The sequence below is a fragment of the Gallus gallus genome, chromosome 3, assembly GCF_016699485.2.
Source record: "Gallus gallus isolate bGalGal1 chromosome 3, bGalGal1.mat.broiler.GRCg7b, whole genome shotgun sequence".
In the NCBI taxonomy this organism is placed as follows: Eukaryota; Metazoa; Chordata; class Aves; order Galliformes; family Phasianidae; genus Gallus; species Gallus gallus.
This window is the reverse complement of record NC_052534.1, coordinates 95,811,821-95,830,922: the sequence shown is the minus strand read 5'-3', so window position 1 is coordinate 95,830,922 and position 19,102 is coordinate 95,811,821. Positions and strand designations below refer to the sequence as shown.

Genomic DNA, 19,102 nt, shown 5'->3' with positions numbered 1-19,102 from the left:
TTAAAATTCCAGTATTTGTAAAGGCCAAGCTAAACAGTGACAGCTGGGAGCATTTCAGCTTGTCTGGAAGCCCGTCTTCCACACAAGATGGTCTGATAAATCCCACGGGCCTCCTGGAGGGAGGTCAGGGAAGTTCTATTCTGAATTTAGTTGGTAACTCACTTGGTAGAAGTGATGCAGATTGCAGTGAAAAAATAGTATTTCCCGATGGACAAACTTAAGTCACAAAAAGCTGTCATAAAACAATGACCAATAAAATAAAAATATATATATCACAAAAAAAGGCTTTGAAGAATTTGCCTGTACATGGTATTCCCAGGCTCTCTATCCCAAGCCTCAAGCAGATGATCCTTTGGTCTTGATCAAAGTGAAGGAGTCCAACAGACTAGACAAACAGCTTTAAACTCTAGACTACTGATGTGGAGCTTTTATGTAACTGCTTAAAAAGCCAACAGTTAAAAACATGGCAACCATACCAGCCAGCCGGAAATATCACAGAAAATGGTAATGGACCTGAAAGAACTTCCTGATGAACATATGCTACCTTCAGCTTTTTTAATATGTTAAATAAACTGCAGCATAACTGGTTTAAAAATAACCACTGTTAAGGAGAAGTGCTTTATTTGTTAAAGAATTTTGCAAAAATTATGGAGGTAACTTGGAAAGAAGCACCTCCAAGAACTGTCTCCTTACACCAGAAAAAGGAACCTGTTCAGAATAAAAAATGATTAATTAATTACTGCTTCATTAAAAGCAAAGTCAGAAAGCAGAGTTTTTAAGACAGTCACCCTTAAAGGGAAAAAAAAAATAATTAAATCTTGTGATCTCAAACGTTGGATTCAGTCCCACAGACAGAAAATAAATACAAGGCCGTCATCACATCCTCACGTGCTAAATGTAACAATGCACACAACAACTTTTCCTGCATCTACTGTCCTTAAACTCAAATGAGATTCAAATGCATTTCCTATGGGCATTTTTATTTCTCAAGTACTGGAGCTGCTTGTTTTTTGTCTTTAAAAAAGAAAAATATTTTTAGTGTGACTCTGAAACAAACCACTAGCTACTAGGACCAAACTGAGGATCAAAGTACAAACCCTTACATCACTCTAACATGCTCATCCTGGTGAATATTCTATTCCACTAGGAACAGCGTTCCTGATATATGCCTCAGCAGCCTGCAATTGTATTTATTTTAAATTCTGCACATAAGCTTTGTGGGATGTCACTATGAATGAGTTCTACATAATTAAACAACCTTTCAGATCCAGTAATCAGGCACAGGTAGATAATATCAGGCTAAATTACAGGGCTGCTCTTTACAGCCCATCCTCAGAGACAAACTACTGCCAAGGGCAATGGTTAGAAATCTTAATTACTTCAACAGCTGAAAACTGGCATGGCACCAAACAGGATTGTTTGCTGGTATTAAAAACAACGCTGAGCACTGGAGCCATCATATCCTTGGCATAGTTACAAGTTCCAAGGATTCAGACTGGAGGTTTATCTTAACGTTTCAGAATGTCTTATTATGAACATCCTGCTGTAGGTAAGCAGTTTCAAAAATACAACATGACTAAGGTCTTCCTCAAAAATCAAGCCTGGAAAGCAGTAATTAGATCATTTTCACTGTTATTTCTCAAAAGAAATAGTGAGATTTAGCTAACTTGCTAAGCTTGGTGCTTTTGTGCCTAAAAAGCTTACAGGAATCACTTCTGAAGCTTGCTTGCACATGAATTCAGATGGGTCAACTCAGTAGGCACCAGAGAACCATTACAACATCGTGCAATCGGACAATAAATTAAAATTGGTGCTAGATTCTCAGTCAATCTAGGCAGCCAGGGATCTGCTGAAAGATATTTGTGTTAAAATACTGTGATATTTCTGGAGCTGTATCACCAGAAATCATCTGGTGCATGTGGAGATGATGACCTCAGAAGATCAAAGACGATAGCCGGATAGCTAAGAAAACTCAATCAACTGTCACAACCCAAGTAATACTGGAATAAGGAATAAAACCCACCATGAAATTCTGCTTCAGGGACTACCAGCTGTGCTGACACAACTGACTCAGTCAAATCAGGAAGCATACCTATTCCTGACATAGGGTAACTGTTTCAACGTCCCAACCGCTGGGGCATTGCTTAGCTGCAAAGAATTAATGGAAATCACGTGCTTAAGTTTGCAGTTGGAGCAGGGAATCAGAAGCACTTGCAGAAGACTTTCTGCATCCAGTTATGGAGCTCCTGACACAAAAAGGAAATAAAGCTGTTAGAGGAGGGTCCAGAGGAGGGGCACAAATATGATCAGAGGGCTGAAGCATCTCCCTAAGGGAACAGGCTGAGACATCTCGGGCTCTTCAGCATGGAGATGTCTCTGGGGGGGATCTCACAACAGCCTTCCAGTTTCAGAAGGGGGACTACAGGAAAGCTGGGGACGGACTTTATATAAGGGCAGGTAGAAACAGGATGAGGGGAAATAGCTTTAAACAGGAAGATGTGAAATTTAGACTAGATATTAAGAGGAAATTCTTTACTGGGAGGATGGTGAGACACTGGAACAGGTTGCCCAATGAGGTTGTGGATGATGCCCCCCGGAGGCGTTCAAGGCCAGGCTAGATGGTGCTGTGAGCATCCTGGTCTAGTGGGAGGTGTCCCTGCCTACGGCAGGAGGAACTAGATGATCTTAAAAGTCCCTTCCAAACCAAACCATTCTATGATTCTATGAGAGTGCGGAATACAACAGAGGATGGACAGCCCTACATCCCTGTGGAAGTCAGGGCAAGTTTTCCAGCTGCAAGAGATGCCAGCCTGATCAATGTGATAAGGTTTGGGGTCTCTACAAACCCTGAATCAGCTGGAGAAGAAAGGGTTGATGCCACCCTTCCCCCATCCACACATGCTCAAATGCTGAATCCCACCCACTCCCACCTCACATGCAAACAACAGGCACATATGTGAAGTATTTCCTTTTTGCAGTAACTAAAAAGAACTATGACTCAATAGTCAGGTGTGCACCTGCCACCCTAATATTACCAGACCAGAGACTACAGCAGAACTAAGAGTGGTGATGCGGATCTTCCTTACCCATCTATCCAATCTCTCTTTTCATGCTAGGTTAGAATGTAACGCAAAACATATCATCATAGCTTATCACCAATGAGGTATGGATATATAAATATTTATATATACCCAGAATCTTATGCTAAGTATTGTAGTGGGATACAAATAATAAACATTTGACTGTTTGGTGTCATTTCACCTTAATTTAGACCAAGGGCGTTTCAACATCTCAACGACCCTGATCTGATTGGGTCATGACAGGTACCAAAGTTAATTCTGCTTGATCTGAGGAATTAAACTTTGTTGACTCGCTTGATTCATTTAGACAGATAAAAAATTGTTATTAAAACTGATATTATGGCTATTTAAACACCTTATCATACGTTTTCAAGCAAGTGGCTTATAATAAATTGTGCTAGACACATGATATTGATGACAAGAGCAATACAGGTATCCATTCACTTTTAGTACACAGTATACCTGCTAAGAGCATCCAACCTTGGCATGAAATGCAGAAAACATTCATATATTTAAATAAACTGCAGTAATTAAATATTGTGAAGGTTTGTGCTACTGGACTGATCAGGAATCACATAGCATTTTGGAGCTGTATCAGTAAACAAGCTTATCCTCACACCATCCTTAGCACTTTGTTGGTAAGTGCTGAAGGCTCAATAAGGTTTTCCTAGAGACCTCAGCACTGGGCATAGTCTCATAAAATGTGCTAGAGCCAAAGACATTACAGAGACATTAGAAGTGTTTCAAGTTATAAAATCCTGAACTAACTCTTGGCTTGAATATACTTGATTTTTTTTTTTAAAGACAACTTAATTTTTCTTCACAGTAAGGGTGACAGAGCACTGGAACAGGCTGCCCAGGGAGGTTGTGGCTTCTCCTTCTCTGAAGATATTCAAGACCTGCCTGGATGCCTACCTGTGCAGCCTGCCAGAGGGGGCCTGCTTTGCAGTGGGGCTGGACTCAATGATCAACAGAGGTTCCTTCCAGCCCCTACAATTCTGGGGTTCTGTGATTCTATGAATACACACAAATATTATCCTGTGCTCTTCTAACTAAAGAAACTTGCTAATTATAGTTAATTAGTCCATGAAGAGAAAAAAAATAACAACAAATCCTTAAAATTGCATCAAGAAGTATAATTACGTTGCTATACTTTCTGTAGTTTTACTGGAAACCACTGAAAAATTTAAAAATATATATTCCAATTAAAATAAAAAATTCCCAACTATGTGGGAAATTACACTGATTACTTAGAACTTCATTAAGCAAACAAGTCTATCAGAGATACTATCATGGTACTAAAAAGAAAAAAGGAAAATATTCACACATTAAGCAAGCTGTATATTACACAATTACAGAATTTCAAATGATTATGCCTATATTAATATTTCCACACAGATAAAAATCTTCCCAGCTAGGAATTCTGCCTGGAACCGTATTACTAAATAATAACTTTCTTAGATTTCAATTATACTTTTATATAAAAGTATAAAATATACATACACTTTAGTTTCATAGTCCTTCCAAGCTTTATCAAAGGGCTTTTTCAGGTCCTGTCAAGACCAAAAAGAAATAATAATGCAGTTACTTATTTACATTAAAAATACTGCAAATCTAACTATGAATCTATGCCACTTGCAGTGCCTACTGGAACAAAGAATTCTGCTTGTTCTTGCAAAGCTCACATAAGGACAGCGTAAAAGCAGTCTTGTACATAAGACCAATACATTCACATTACTAAAAGCATCTCTAGGAGTCCACGTGAGTTGGATTTTTCAACAATTATAATATTGAAGTAGCATTTGATTATTTCCTCAAGGCAGGAACATGGAGCAACACTGTATTAAGTACACTTTTTCTGACACAGAAAAACAGAAGAAAAAGAGGAGCAAAACACACTAAGCAATCAACAGAAAGGTCATAAGTGTACAAGGAATCGTAAGTATATAAATAATCGTTTCATCCTTCAGTAATATACAGAGACCATTTTTAGTCTGTGTACATCTTCTTCCTTCAGTGTCCTAGAACAATAGCTACCAGTTGCTTCCTGTTTGCTCAGCAGTAAATGAAGTATAAGCCAAATACATTTGGTGGCCATAGGCTTTGAAATTTATTATAAACATATCATCAGAGTTCTAAGTTATTATTATTTTACATAGGAAATATATTCAGGGCACAATTAGAGTTAGCCTTTCTTCAGAAAAACAGTATGTTCACTTGGAGTGATAAACATACATATTAATAAAAATTCTTCATTTTTAAAGTGCTATACACTTTCAACTAGGTAAATATCTATAAATTAATAATTCTTACACCTCCTTCTCTGCTTACGTTCTATATCTCAGAACTGTTTCTAAAGCTTCCAAATGTTTTGTATATGTAGTCAACAACATCCTGTATGTGCAACCACAAACAGAAGGGATGACTCAATTCATAATAAAAAATAATCATCTTGTTTTTTAAGCTAATGTTTTATATCAACTAAGATAAAAACGTTACATTAGCCAAATGTATCTACTGTACCAACAATAATGTAATATATAAATAAGAATATAAAACATATTCATAAACATACCCCTTTTACTCCTTTCAGATCTCCCTTCAGCAAACTGTCCAACGGAAAAGTGATTATGTTGTTCATATTCTGAATCTATGAGACAAAAAATTACATGAAAATACATTTAATGCATTTTAACGTAGAATGTACGTTGTCTCAATTCATGAATTACAGAAAGTTTCAGTAAGTAATCTTCATAGAATCACAAAGGGTGGGAAAAATCTCTAAGATCATCAAATCCAACTGTCCACATACAACCAATATTGCCCACTAAACCACATTCTTTAGGACCACATCTACATTTCCTGAACACCTCCTGGGATGGTGATTCCACCACCTCCCCAGGCAGCACATTCCAGTCTCTAACCACGCTTTTGGAGAACCTTTCCTAATATGAAACCAAAACCTCCCCTAGTGCAACTCGAAGCCATCACCTCTCATCCTATCACAGTTACACAGGAGAAGAGGCTGACCTCCACCTCACCACAGCCTCCCCTCAAGCAGTTGTAGAGAGCAATAATGTCTCCTCTGAGCCTCCTCTTCTCCAGACAACAATCTCAGTTCCCTCAGCCGCTCCCCATAAGACTTGTGCTCCGGACCCCTCACAGCTTTGCAGTACTTCTCTGGACACGTTCCAGGGCCTCCATGTCTTTCTTGTAGTGAGAGACCCGAAAGTAAACAGAGCACTTGAGGCGTGACCTCACCAGAGCTGAATACAGGGGTACAATTACTTCCCTGCTCCTGCTGGCAACACTATTTCTGATACAAGCAGGGATGCCATCGGCCTCCTTGGCCAACAGAGCATATCTTATATATTATTTTCCAAGCACTGCTTTATGAAGATACTTATCAGTACAACCAGTAACCAATGATGTAGTAACATGAGTTAATTAAATGTACTCTGGAAACATTACAATCCAACCCAGCAAGAAACCAGCAGAATTCCTGCTCATGTAAATATTTCATCCAACAACTGCAAAATGAGACCAGGATTTCTAGCATTGCCCAATTTTAATGTTTAAGTTATATCAAAACCATGACACAGTTTTTCTGCATTTATGTATTTCAATTCGTGAGCATAATTTAAACTAATTTAGTTAATTTTGAAGTCTCTTCAGGCCCATTCCATAAAACATGTCTGTTACTCACACTACATAGTGTCTTACTCTGACACAAATTACAAAGAACTCTGACCTTTAAAAAGCCACTAGTTAAACATTTAGTGTATATTCTTAGAAAGTACTATGTTTGCCATTTACCTATCAATATAAACTTTTGAGTAAAGATTTTATGAGGTCTTGTGTAGGCAAGTAATTCAAAAAGTGAACAAATAATTCAAGATGAAAAAAAATCATCACTTCAAATGAGAAGTAGAAATGAACTTACATAAATTTAGGTAAAGAAATAAATAAAATAAAAAATAATGGTTCTGAATAGATGATCTGTACTATAGTATTTTGATAGGGGAAAAGACTGAAGACAAACAGTAGGAATAAGAAAGTAGCATACACCAGGAAAAGAAACTCTTCATTTCCAAGCCTTTATGATTGCAGACAACGTTCCAAGTATGAGCCAGGACAGCTAGGCACAGAGTTTAAACTGTAACAACCCTAACAGATTGCGCTGAACGTAATAAACAGTGCTTTAGAACCACACGACAAAGAAAATCTGATTAACTTTTGCAGCAGTGAAGGGAAAGTTGCCTTTGGGTGGGTTTTTTTTGTTGTTGTTGTTGTAGTAATTGTTAACTGTTTTTTTTTTTCCCCAAGAAGCACAGAAATGTATATATGGAAGCAGATTTTCAGAACTGTTTTTAGTAGAGAACAAATTTTGCAGCATGTAACAAATAATGCTTCGGTTCCTGAAGAAACATCAGGAATATCAAAGTCTCGTTTAACATAACTCAGTCAGATAAGGAATGACATTAACAGGAATTAAAAAAATATATATATATTTCCAACTGTGAAGTTTCAGCCAACCCAGAATGGAAAAATACGAAAGATATCCATCACCCTTGGTGGCCTCACTAAAGCAAACTCAGGGATTCCATCCGCAGTGGTCCTCATGCTCAGTGATCCTCAACAGCTGCTATTAAAAACAAAAGAACAAACAAAAAGCCAAATTCCTGCCTTTCCTCTTCAAAGATGCTACTTTATTGCATTTGCTTGAAATTTCAGCCAGTTACCAAAGCGAAAGAGAATAGACATAAATTTTAAAGCTTGAAAAGATTAGGAAAGTTGAAGAAATAAAATCTGGTCTATTAAGTTCCTACAATAAATCACATTTCCCCTCCTCCTCTCTGCTTCTCCTTCTCCCAAAAAAGCTGCAGGATGCAACCACAGCCCTTTAGAATCAACATGTGAAATTCCAACTCTTTGTGTTTGTTTTTAAAACAATTCTTACAAAAACTGAATGAGCAACATCTATACATGCTTAGCTGACAGCATTGGAAACAATCCACCTCTAAGCTCTCCGCAGCACTGCAACATCCACATAACAACACAACAGTGTCTACAGTTAATAAAATAGTACTTCATAAAATATAAGTGAAACAGCTTACATCTCACAAAACTTAGGTAAAAAATAAAAACAACTACAAGAAGACTGATGAAATGCACGCATCTATGCACAGAGACACTCAGAATGGCTATCCAAGAGGAGAAATAGAAGAGGCTTCATGTAAGATCTCATCCTATGCACGGTGTTCTACTGTGTTATTCTACTTCATCACTGCGTTGTAGTAGAAGATCTAGCCTAAAGATCAATGCCTTCATAGTCCTCATTTAAATATTCTTCAAATCCACGCACTCAAGCGGAAAGCAGGAGTGAGGTGTTTCTCAACAGCAGATTCGAGACAAGTGTTTCTTTTCCTTAAGTCATAAAAATGGCAGAACCTCAACTATTCGGAGACATATTCTTACAACCAACCACCAGCCTTCAAAACAGCCCTGGATATTCCCTAGTGATTCAGTTAATGGGGCATGAACTCATGCTCCTAAACAGAATACTCTAGAAGAATTAGGATATACATGTTGCGTAGGGAGAATGTTTGCCTGTTCAAATTATACCTGTAAGTTATCCATTGTCCACTGTATTCCCTATGTTCCAGATTTGCTTGCAACAAACATAAGCATACATAATGCATGAATTTGTCATTATTAGCCTAGTTAGATGAATCGTACGTGTTCATATCTATCAATCAGCAAAGCAGGATACACAAGAATGATGTTACATTTTTTCCCCTCTTTCTTGAGAAGTTTAAGCTGAACTATCAGACACTCACTTTTCGCATGCAGAGAAGCATTAATATGCTGCAGCTCCTACTATGTGTGTACATAGAGAGCTAAAATGTATACAGCTGTTTATGTTTTAGAATATTTTTTAAAGAGAGACATGAACAGAAGTGCATGAAAGCTTCAAAGAAATTAAAGTCATCCTGTGTCAGAGGAACACAAGCAAGTTCCACATGTTTTGGGGAAAAAAAAAGTGTATTAAAAGAAAAGCAAAGCTAAGAAATAGTTGACCTGGTTTCTACTTCCAACCCTGCTGCTTTGGCACACTTGCAATTTTCCTCTGACAGCTTCCAACAAGATAAGATGACAGAGACAGGATAATAAATTAAAACTTCATAAGTTGGAGAAAGCTCAGAGGAGGAGAAGGATAAATGGCAGGAGGGAGAATGTAAAAATAAACGAGCTCATGTCTGCCAGAAGTGATGGCAGTAGGCAACAGGCAAGCCAACATTTGCTGAGCAGAAAGATTTTCAAGGAGCTTAAGAGTCTATGGCAAAACACTGATGTTCTTCATTTGACAGCACTCCTATTTATTTTAATGAGACTTTTTTTTTTTTTCAGGACTGCTTTAAATCCAAGGCAAAACAAACAAAAAAAAGCAAATGAAAAAAGAAACCAAAAACTTTCTCACTACTTCTCAAGGAGCTTTCTTAACACAGAGTGATTTTGATTAAACTAAAACTCAGACACTTGAAAAACCTACGACATGACTCATGCTGCTGTTACCAAATTCTAAATGCATCCCATGTATTAAGAAGCTCTGGGCTTTCTCAACCACCAGTGAACTCAAGTGTTTACAAGTGACAATTCTGCTTGCTGACTTGTAATTATTTTCTTTTTTTTTTTTTTTAAGGCAAGTACTGTTGCAATGAATAATTTTCAGTAGTTTTTCCAGTGATTTGAGTAGGACAGGATCAATCAACGTGAGCGTGGAGTGACTGAAAACCCAGGCAGGCACTACAGAAGAGATGCTTTTGGCATCTAACCGTAAGATTTTGGAAAATCACATAACAAAACCTTTCAACTTTTTACCATGCCTGGCTCCCACACACCAGGACACAATGGTACCTTTGAGCGTCCTTGCTCCCAGCCCTGCCTGCAACATGATCACGTGCCCCATAACTGGGACAGGCTGACTTGGTGGCATAGCAATCACCGGTGTCACACCACAAGGAAAGGGACTCCAGTGAAGCAGTGACTGCCCAACACTAAATGCCCACACAGAGATTCTCGTTCAGCTGGCTATAAAAACATCCTCACATAAGATATCAAATATTGATCACAGAGTCTTAATGGTTGGAAAGAACCTCCAGAGATCATCTAGTCCAACCATCTTGCATAAGCAGGTTCCCTACAGTACATAATGTGATGCCACATACTACTGGGAATGACCACTATACTACCGCCAATAGACAAACTACAGACTGGAACTTTCTCAATTAGGAACTACAAGCATAAAATAACAGGAAATAAATTTTTGGTGTATTCTTAAAAGCATAAAGCATATATCTCTAAAAGCAAAGGAAGAAGAGACTTGAGGTTATTTCAGCCCATCCTCCTTGCCAGTGGAGAATTCCCAACTGTACGTTCTCTAACCTAGGTTAAAACATCTAAGTGGGAAGCTTCCACTGCTTTCTCTGGGCCACCTCATCTAATATTTTTCACGGTCAGAGCCCACTTACATGCAATTTATTAAATTCCCCTTCTGCAAGAGCACAGTTATCTTTGAGCCAAACCCATTCTTCTAAGCTACCTTCATAAAACAACCTATTTAAGCCCTGATCATTTTTATTCTTACTGTCCTCAGAATTTTTTCCAGTTGGATCAATACCTTTTTGGCAAAGAAATAAAGATAACATTCCAGACAGAGCTGAACCTATGCCACGTTAAGAGGAATTATTACATTTTGCTTTTCCTAGCACCTACAACAAAAAGGTTTATTGCAATTTCTGTACTTTCATACTTACTGCAAGAGCAAGCCTTAACATCTCTTTCCTGATTTACATACAAATTTACAGTATTTTCTGATTATTTGAATCCCTTGAGACGTTCTGGGTAATTCTGTGTACAGTAGCTCCTAAAGATAATTTTTAAAAAGCCTAAAAGTGAAAATAGTCCTCACACTTATGCATTTTTCTTGATTTATTTTTCATGATCTAGAATATTACTGCCAGGTCTCTCAAGGTCCCCCTGGATAACAATCCCTTCCCTCCAGTTCACTGACAACACCACACAGCTTGGTGTCATCAGCAGACTCACTGACGAGTACACTCAATCCCACTGCCCATGTCACCAGCAAATACATTAAATAGCGCTGGTCCCAGTACCAATCCCTGAGGAATACCACTCATCTTCACATGCACATTGAGTTGTTGACCATGACTCATTATTCACCAACTAGTCCCTCCATTAAATCCATGACTCTCCAATTTAGAGAGGATGATGCCATGTGGGATAGTGTCAAATATTCTGCACAAATCCAGGTAGATGACATCAGATAATTGCTATTCCCTTATCCACCAAAGTTGAAAGCCCATCACAGAAGGCCACCAAGTTTGTCAGGCATTATTCTCCCTTAATGAAGCCACTTTCATTAGGGAGGCTGTCACCTCCTTCTTTTGGATGTGCAGTATCATAGTTTCCAGGAAGATCTGCTCTGAGATCTCATCAGGTATAGTGATAAGAGTGACTGGCCTTTGGATAGCAGCTTAGGAACTTCATCTGCCAGGACTCTTAAGACATACAGGACTCTAACCATCCAGATCCCTGAAAAGGCCAAAGCCTGTTCTCCTGAAGTGAGCTTGCTGTCTACCCTCCTCGCTGCCATAAGGATCTCAAACTCCGCCATTTCATGGTCACTGCAGCCAAGGATACCCTTGAGTTTCATGTTCCCCATCAGTTCCTTCTTGATGATGGGAACAAAGTCAAGTACTGAATCTCTACTTGTTGGCCCCTTTATCACTTGGAGAATGAAGCTATTGTTGATACATTCCAGGAACCTCCTGCACTGCTTATGTCCTATTGTGTTGTCCCTACAACATATACTGGGGTGAGTGAAGTTCCCCATGAGGACCAGGGCTTGAGAACATGAGGCTGCTCCTCTCTCTACAGAAGGCCTTATCTGCTCAGTCTTCCTGGCTGGATGGCCCGCAGCAGAAGCCCCACTATAACATCACCTGTCCCCGCTCACCCTTTAACCCTGACCCACAAGCTCTAGGTCAGCTCCTCATCCATTCCCAGGCAGAGCTCCATGCACTCCAGCTGGTCACTGACATACAGGGTGACACGCCCTCATTATCTCCCTTGTCTATCAATCCTAAGGTGTCTGTTTTCTTCTATTCCAACACTCTGGTCATGGGAGCCATCCCACATCTCCATGGTGCCACTAAGATCACAGCCCTGCAGGTGTGCACAGGTCTCTAACTCCTCTTGTTTATTCCCCATGCTATTTGAATTTGCACAGAGGCGTTTGAGTTGGGCCACTGATGAAGCTGACTTATTGAACTAGAATTGCCTCACGATGATCTTTAATCAACAATCCTTAATTTTCACATATAATACTCCAAACCCATATAAACATCTGTAGGTCCTTCATGTACTTAATTTAAATGAATACTTATCAAACTACACACACATTTATAAAGCTTCAGACACCAAATATATTTTTAAGACTCTGTACTGACCCATTATCCAGGAAAGAAAATTCTGGACACAAAAATCTGTAAGTTCATTATGCAGTACGGAAATACACGTCCTTCTGTTTTCTTACTGGTTATCTTCTACATCTGAGCAAATCTCCTTTCTTCTTACATTTTTAAAATGAAGTAAAATAGGAGCATATGTCCAGAAAAATGCTACCGTTGTTCTTCCATTTCTCCTCACTGAAAATTCAAGGACTATAAATAAAAAAAAATTCTCACATTGAATCTCCTCCTTCCAGCTACTTCTTACACTGTGAAGATAGCAGATTCCAGTCCTCTCAGTTACCATCAGAAAAAAGGAAAGTCCAAGAAGCAATACTGTCTGTGCCACAAAAGGTACTGTGTTAGCTCAGGCACAGCAAAGAAGCTTCCATTTTTTTTTCTGTATTTCACAATCGAAAAAGATTTCTTAACTGACCAATCTCAAACATAATTCTAATTCAAAGGAAGTTCAAGGAAGATGTATAATTTGGTATTGAAGCTATGGCTAAAAGAAATACTGCAGAATGCATCATAAATTGATCAACGCATCAGGCAAAAGTGAACAGCTACAAGGACTTGACATGCAATAAGCATTTTCTCTTTCAGAAGTTTCAGAAATCATTTCAAATTTGAAGAACTCTACTTCTTCAAAAACAAGTAGCAAAGCAAACCACATAAAAACTCAAGCAATTCCAAGACATGAACTTTAACTTAAACGGTTTACAGTTGATTAATTTAATTGTAACAAAAATTACTTCAGATATCAATGAAATATTTTAAAACATTAATGTCTTGATAGGTCCACGAAAACATCATAGTCTTTTGAGAAACCTTTAAAAATACTAGAGGAAACAATACCTTCAAAACCCAGTTAAAAGTAGAGCAACTTTATTATGTCTTTTCTTTATCTTACTGAAGACAAGTTTAAAAGAAAATCTATTTGTAGAAGCACTTTACAGCCACAGCTCTAAATGTCACCCAGACCAAGAGCTGACAGAACACATCAGCTTCGAGAAACAAAATCAAAGTACACGACAAAGCAAAACTTGACAGTAGCCTTAAAGCCTTGCCAGTGTTAATAGCTTTGGCATCTGTTCCAGTCTGAACATGTCCTCTCACTCCCTTGCACATTCCCCACTCGTTTCAGCTAAAAATCTTCTGGGGAAATTCAGAGCCCTATGAGACTTCAGGGGCAGGTCTACCGAAATAATATCTTCCAGTGCTTTTTCTTAACAGCAGCAGGTTGCACACTGCTAGCCACATTTCTAACAAAACTACTTACAACCAAAGTATGCTGGGTGCTGTAAGGGAAGACTCTAGAAGGAGGATGTTTTTCACTGCCAACGCGTTTAAGGCATTCAGAGCTGGTTATCTCACAACAGCGTGAGAAAGCATGGGGGTTGTTCCACATATGGCTATGATTATTAAAACAACAAAAAAAATCCAATGTTATTTTCAACCAGTATATAGGACTCTTAATGCTAGTCAATATCCTTTTAATCTCTTGGAAAAATCAGACCTACATCAGCAAACTTCTAAACAGGTTTTTGAAGTGACCACAGTTACAAAGAAATTATTGTAGCAGTAGCAACAGGCAAAGTTACCTAAATCAGTAATATTGTTTTATAACTGTTTCATAATTTTGTAATTCTTATTTGTAAGTGTGGTATTTTCAAGCCATAATGACAAGATTCTGTTTGTTTTTTTTTAAATATATATTTATTATCAGACGGAACTGTCTTCCTGAAAAAAAAAAAACATTAAAAAGACACCATATTCAAGGTCCATTCTGTTCCTCTATTTACTCAGTTTTCCCTTGCTAGGCAGGAGAAAAGAAAAAAATTAAAATTTAAAGTTAACAATATGAAGTGCAATAGGAAAGAGCAGAACATTTGAGAGACCTATTCCTCACCAGAGATCTCTTTTTAAGAAAGAAGATGCCTATCCTACAGTAGTACTAAAAATAACAACAAAACAAACAAACCAACCAACAGACAACAAACTGTCATGTCCATATGCAACTAGAATCATAGAACGGCCTGGGTTGAAAAGGACCAGAATGACCATCTAGTTTCAACCCCCCTGCCACAGACAAGGGTCGCTAACCACTAGACCAGGATAAATTGGGTACTTTTCAAAAACAGAGAAAATAAGAGCCACAGATAGAGAGAAACCAAAGACTTAGGTACGATCTCAAGACTTATATATAAACTGAAGCAAAAATACATAGATGATAGTGGGAAATCAGAACACAGAACAAACAGATATCCTTTGGAGAAGACAAATAAATAGCTCTGTCTTAAGACAAATTTAAGATGCATCCCATCTCCTATAGATATACATTATGCTTTTGTTTTTCTTTGAAGCTTGTGGAAGGAACGTTGTTCATATCAGAAATATTTTGTAAAGATAGTAACTACTAAGACAACAAACGCTCAGATAAAACGACATTACTGCTTGGCTTCTTAAAATTAAATACATTATCAGCTTTCTTGTCTGGGGAGGAGGGTGCAGCTCTTAGTAGATTGCTTTTTTAAACCACATAAACAGCGCATTTTACAGATCCATTTGTTTAATGAAGTCACCATATTGCAGCTAACGTAAGATAGAGGGCTTTTTTAGTCAACAGAAGGTATTAATCAGAGGACCCATTCTATTTCCCCTCCCATATAAGCAGTCTACCTCTATGGAAAAATACTCAGGATAAATGGCTGATTCACACTTGATAAGGATTCTCTACTGACTCATAATCTCAGATGCTATTTGTACAGCCAGAGATATTCAAATCGATGTGGCCAATATGAAATACATTTCATTGCAGATAAATACACTTGGGGCCAGATTCTCTCTCTTCGATATCACAATTGAGTAAAAAGAGAGGGCTGCATCAGGGAGTGAATGAGACTGCCCTAAATCACCATCAGCTGGAAACATTCCCCAAAGAACTGATTATGACCAGCTGGCTGCAAACTAGACATTTGGTCTAGATTCATAAAAGCATCTGATCTGTCTACATCCATTGATTTCAGCAGACACAGATTTTTAAATGTTTGTACCAATCTGGGTCATCTCCCTTCCCTCACCCCTAGTTTAAGAGTTCTGTGGCTCCAATTAATTCTGGGACTTGTCCAGACATAGCTCTAGCTAGTAGAATGGAGAATAAGAATCTGCTGGTTGTGCTCTCTGATTAATGTGAAACTGAGGCTGAAAATCCTCCATTCATAATTAAAATTCCCATTCGTCCATTTGGCTCCATCCCATTTGGCTCCCTGAAGAATATTTTTAAGTCTTATTGGCTTCAGATGCAGAACTGGTCCCCAGTGGATATAATTGTCTTTTGACATGTTTCATTTCTTCTTCCTGACTGTCCTCCTTGAGAAACAAGAGAGGCTCTCTTCCAGAGACACCAAAATCTCTCTTTAGAAATACAAATGGAAGGTGTGAAAATATAAAGTAAAAGCAACATCAAAACCAAGATGAGTCTTACTGCTTCCACAATTCAAAAACGATATTCCTTTGTTGTGGGAAGCATTCAGACATGAGAATTTCTAGAAGAGAGTTATGTGGTTGGGTTTAGGTTTTTTTTGAGTTTTGAAAGGTGAAAGGCTAAGGCGCTAGACGTTTCCTTAAGCCAAGTTTCTCTTTTTCGTTTATTAATTTATTTTAAGAACAGTCATTGGTAAAACACAACTTATCATCAAATTGAAGAGCTGCTGTATTTCAGAAACACAGAAATTACAGTGCCGTTATAAAGGCGACATGTTTTTATGCAAGCAATTCTTACCAAATTTTTGAAGAGTGCAGTTAATTCCTTTGTAAACACAGAAAATTTTAAAAATGCTGTTCCCAAATCTGGGTCATCCCTGCAAACACAGTTGCCTCCAAATTTCTCCAGTGCTTGTGTGTACTGTTCTTCATTTTCCACATGAGCTTCAAAAAGAGTAAAACATGAAAATACTGTCAGCAGATAACAGGTTATAAAAATTACACCCAAGCTTTAAAAAAACAGCAGAGAAAAACAACTTTTCAGAAGGTTTCTCACTAAGAATGTTTACTTAATACAAAAAATATATATATATTTTAAGTTACGCTGGAATTATGAAGCATCTCACTAATTCTGGTTTATGTGCATCTATCCAAATGCTGTACAAATGTGTGCAAGTGTCATTGCAACAAGACAATAATTCAACAAAAATCCTGTTTAGAAAGACATGCAATACAAGGGGCCACATAACTCCTAATTCCTATAATGAACTTCTTCGGTCATTTGTTAATGCTCTCTAAATTTAACTGCTGTGTTGAACAAAGAATCAGAGGGGAGTGGAAACACTGGCAGAGTCCTGAATCCCTACTGTACAGGGCAATACATCAAAGATTCTAGGTCATCTTAGGAAATGGACTACAAATATTACAGATGAGGATGCAACCCGTATCCATGGTAGCTCTCTGATCCAGACCAGCAGTGGGAATCTGAAGCAAATCCTAGTAGTCTGCCTTTAACATGGGATGATTTAGAGCAGTTTTGGTTCATGACCATTAGGTTCCCTCCTAAGAGGACAAGACTTTCTCAGAAGTGCCCCGGTGCCTAGTGGAGATGACAGGCTCTGAATATAGGTGTAGGCAGCACTTCCTCAATGCTCTTCAAAGCATGAACTCTGTGTGTTGAGGAGTTATTCTGCCCAGGGAGCGAGATGAAATCTAGGCCAAAGCAGGCTCCCCTGATTCAAATGTAAGGCAAATGTGAGGGGCCTCCATCTTATCTACATCTAACTACCAATTCAATCATAGCCTCCCAGTTACTTTCCAGTGTAGACAGACATAAAAAGTGAATGTAAATCTGGTCTGAGGAATAAAAAAGCCCTCTTTCTGAGCTTAGTGACTGAGTTAAGCTTGAGTACACAAGGCAAAGCACATCAAGTTGGTAACTGATTAAGTTAATACTGCCTCTTCCTTATTCTAGTTGCAGCATATTTCTAATGGTTCAAAAGAAGTAAGAATAAAAACCCCACACCCTAGAAAACAAATTATGCATGAATAAGAACAAAGAATCCTTCTTGGCCATTGTATGAAACCAGCAGAAACACTGAAGATTAATGTTAGTTCAAACTAGCAATGATCTGGTTTAATTTCAAGCCCATATGTATGTCAGCAATTTAATATCCAAAGGATTCATGTTGCAATGTCCTTTCCCAAAAACATTTTGCTATTTGAACTAGAGGCTAAATTAAGGCTGCACAGCTAATACTATTGAGTGACATGAATACACCTGGAGAAGCTTCGAATGAACTGAGACATACGGGCACTTGAAGAAGCTTTGAACAATCTGGCACAGACAGCAAAAAACAGGGCTTGGCTCATTGCAACTGCACTATTCACACAGCTGTCCAGTATGGTTCATTATTTCCATATCACTTTCTTCATCCTTACTGCTTCCTGCATCTAGCTTTGCATGTCTGAGCCCAAGTAAGGGTGGAGGTCAGGACAATTCAAATAGCAAAAAGAGACCACCACTGCATGAAAACAAGGTGAAAATGCTGCTGCTGTTAATTGTCACAGTTAGGTGTGAAATCAGCAGTCAGTAGAACCATGCTGACTTTCTATTCCATATGGCATCCACAAGACTTGGGCCTCTGCTTCTGGATCTATGTATCAGATTTTAAAAAGTCAACAGAACAGCAGCTCTGCAACAGTTCTAAGACAACCTCCACAATGCTGATGATCATTACAGTAGCAACACAATATTGGAGCTGAGCTGGTAATCCAGTAGTACATCTAAGGAGCAGGAAGCGGTGTTTTTTCCACAGCTCCTGACCCAAAATACTCTCCGTTGCCCTCAGGTTTCTTTGTGATGTGCTTTAAAAGGCTTTCTGCAAACTTTTTACATGGTCTTGTAGTGACAGGACCAAGGGGGAATGGCTTTAAACCAAAAGAGGGGAGATTTAAATTAGAAGTTAGGAGGAAGTTCTTTACTTGGAGGGCAGTGAGGCCCTGGCACAGCTGCCCAGAGAGCTGTGGGTGCCCCATCCCTGCAGGCGCTCAGGGCTGAGTTGGGTGGGCCCTGGGCAGCCTGAGCTGGTGGGGGGGCAACCAGCCCATGGCAGGGGTTGGGTGGGTGGGCTGTGAGGTCCCTTCCAACCCAGGCCTTTGTGTGATTCTATCAAAAACAAATCAAAAACGCCCAAAGCCATTTTGTTTGAGGCTTTGATGTTTGTTTGTTCCTTTTTTTACTAAGAAACTAAATGATGTACAAATTGGGATCCTAATGGTTTCTACCATTCACGCACTTAAGGAAAACAGAACAGGTAGGCTTTATACTCAGGGAAACTACATTAAAAAACAAAGCAAAACAAAAAACCCAAAGAAACAAAAAAAAAACCTTCCAGTAGCCATGCTCTTTTGAATACAGAGCCACAGTTTTTCTTTTGTCAAAAGAAACCCCCATTGCTGGAGAGGCAAAGCAATATTTGTGCTGGTGGAACAGATGTGCCT

General features: G+C 38.6%; 1 protein-coding gene across 9 annotated transcripts in view; it reads right to left on the bottom strand.

Annotated features, from left to right (window-relative positions):
• The window catches only part of ASAP2 (ArfGAP with SH3 domain, ankyrin repeat and PH domain 2), an 87,428-nt gene that overhangs the window by 43,522 nt on the left and 24,804 nt on the right, over positions 1 to 19,102 (bottom strand). For all 9 annotated transcript variants that reach the window (XM_046939500.1, XM_015276070.4, XM_015276071.4 and 6 more), the window contains 3 exons: positions 16,398 to 16,543; positions 5,656 to 5,730; positions 4,584 to 4,633 (listed from right to left, as the gene is read on the bottom strand). In XM_046939500.1, coding sequence (XP_046795456.1) covers positions 4,584 to 4,633; positions 5,656 to 5,730; positions 16,398 to 16,543 — 271 coding nt within the window. The remainder of the gene's footprint in view (positions 1 to 4,583; positions 4,634 to 5,655; positions 5,731 to 16,397; positions 16,544 to 19,102) is intronic.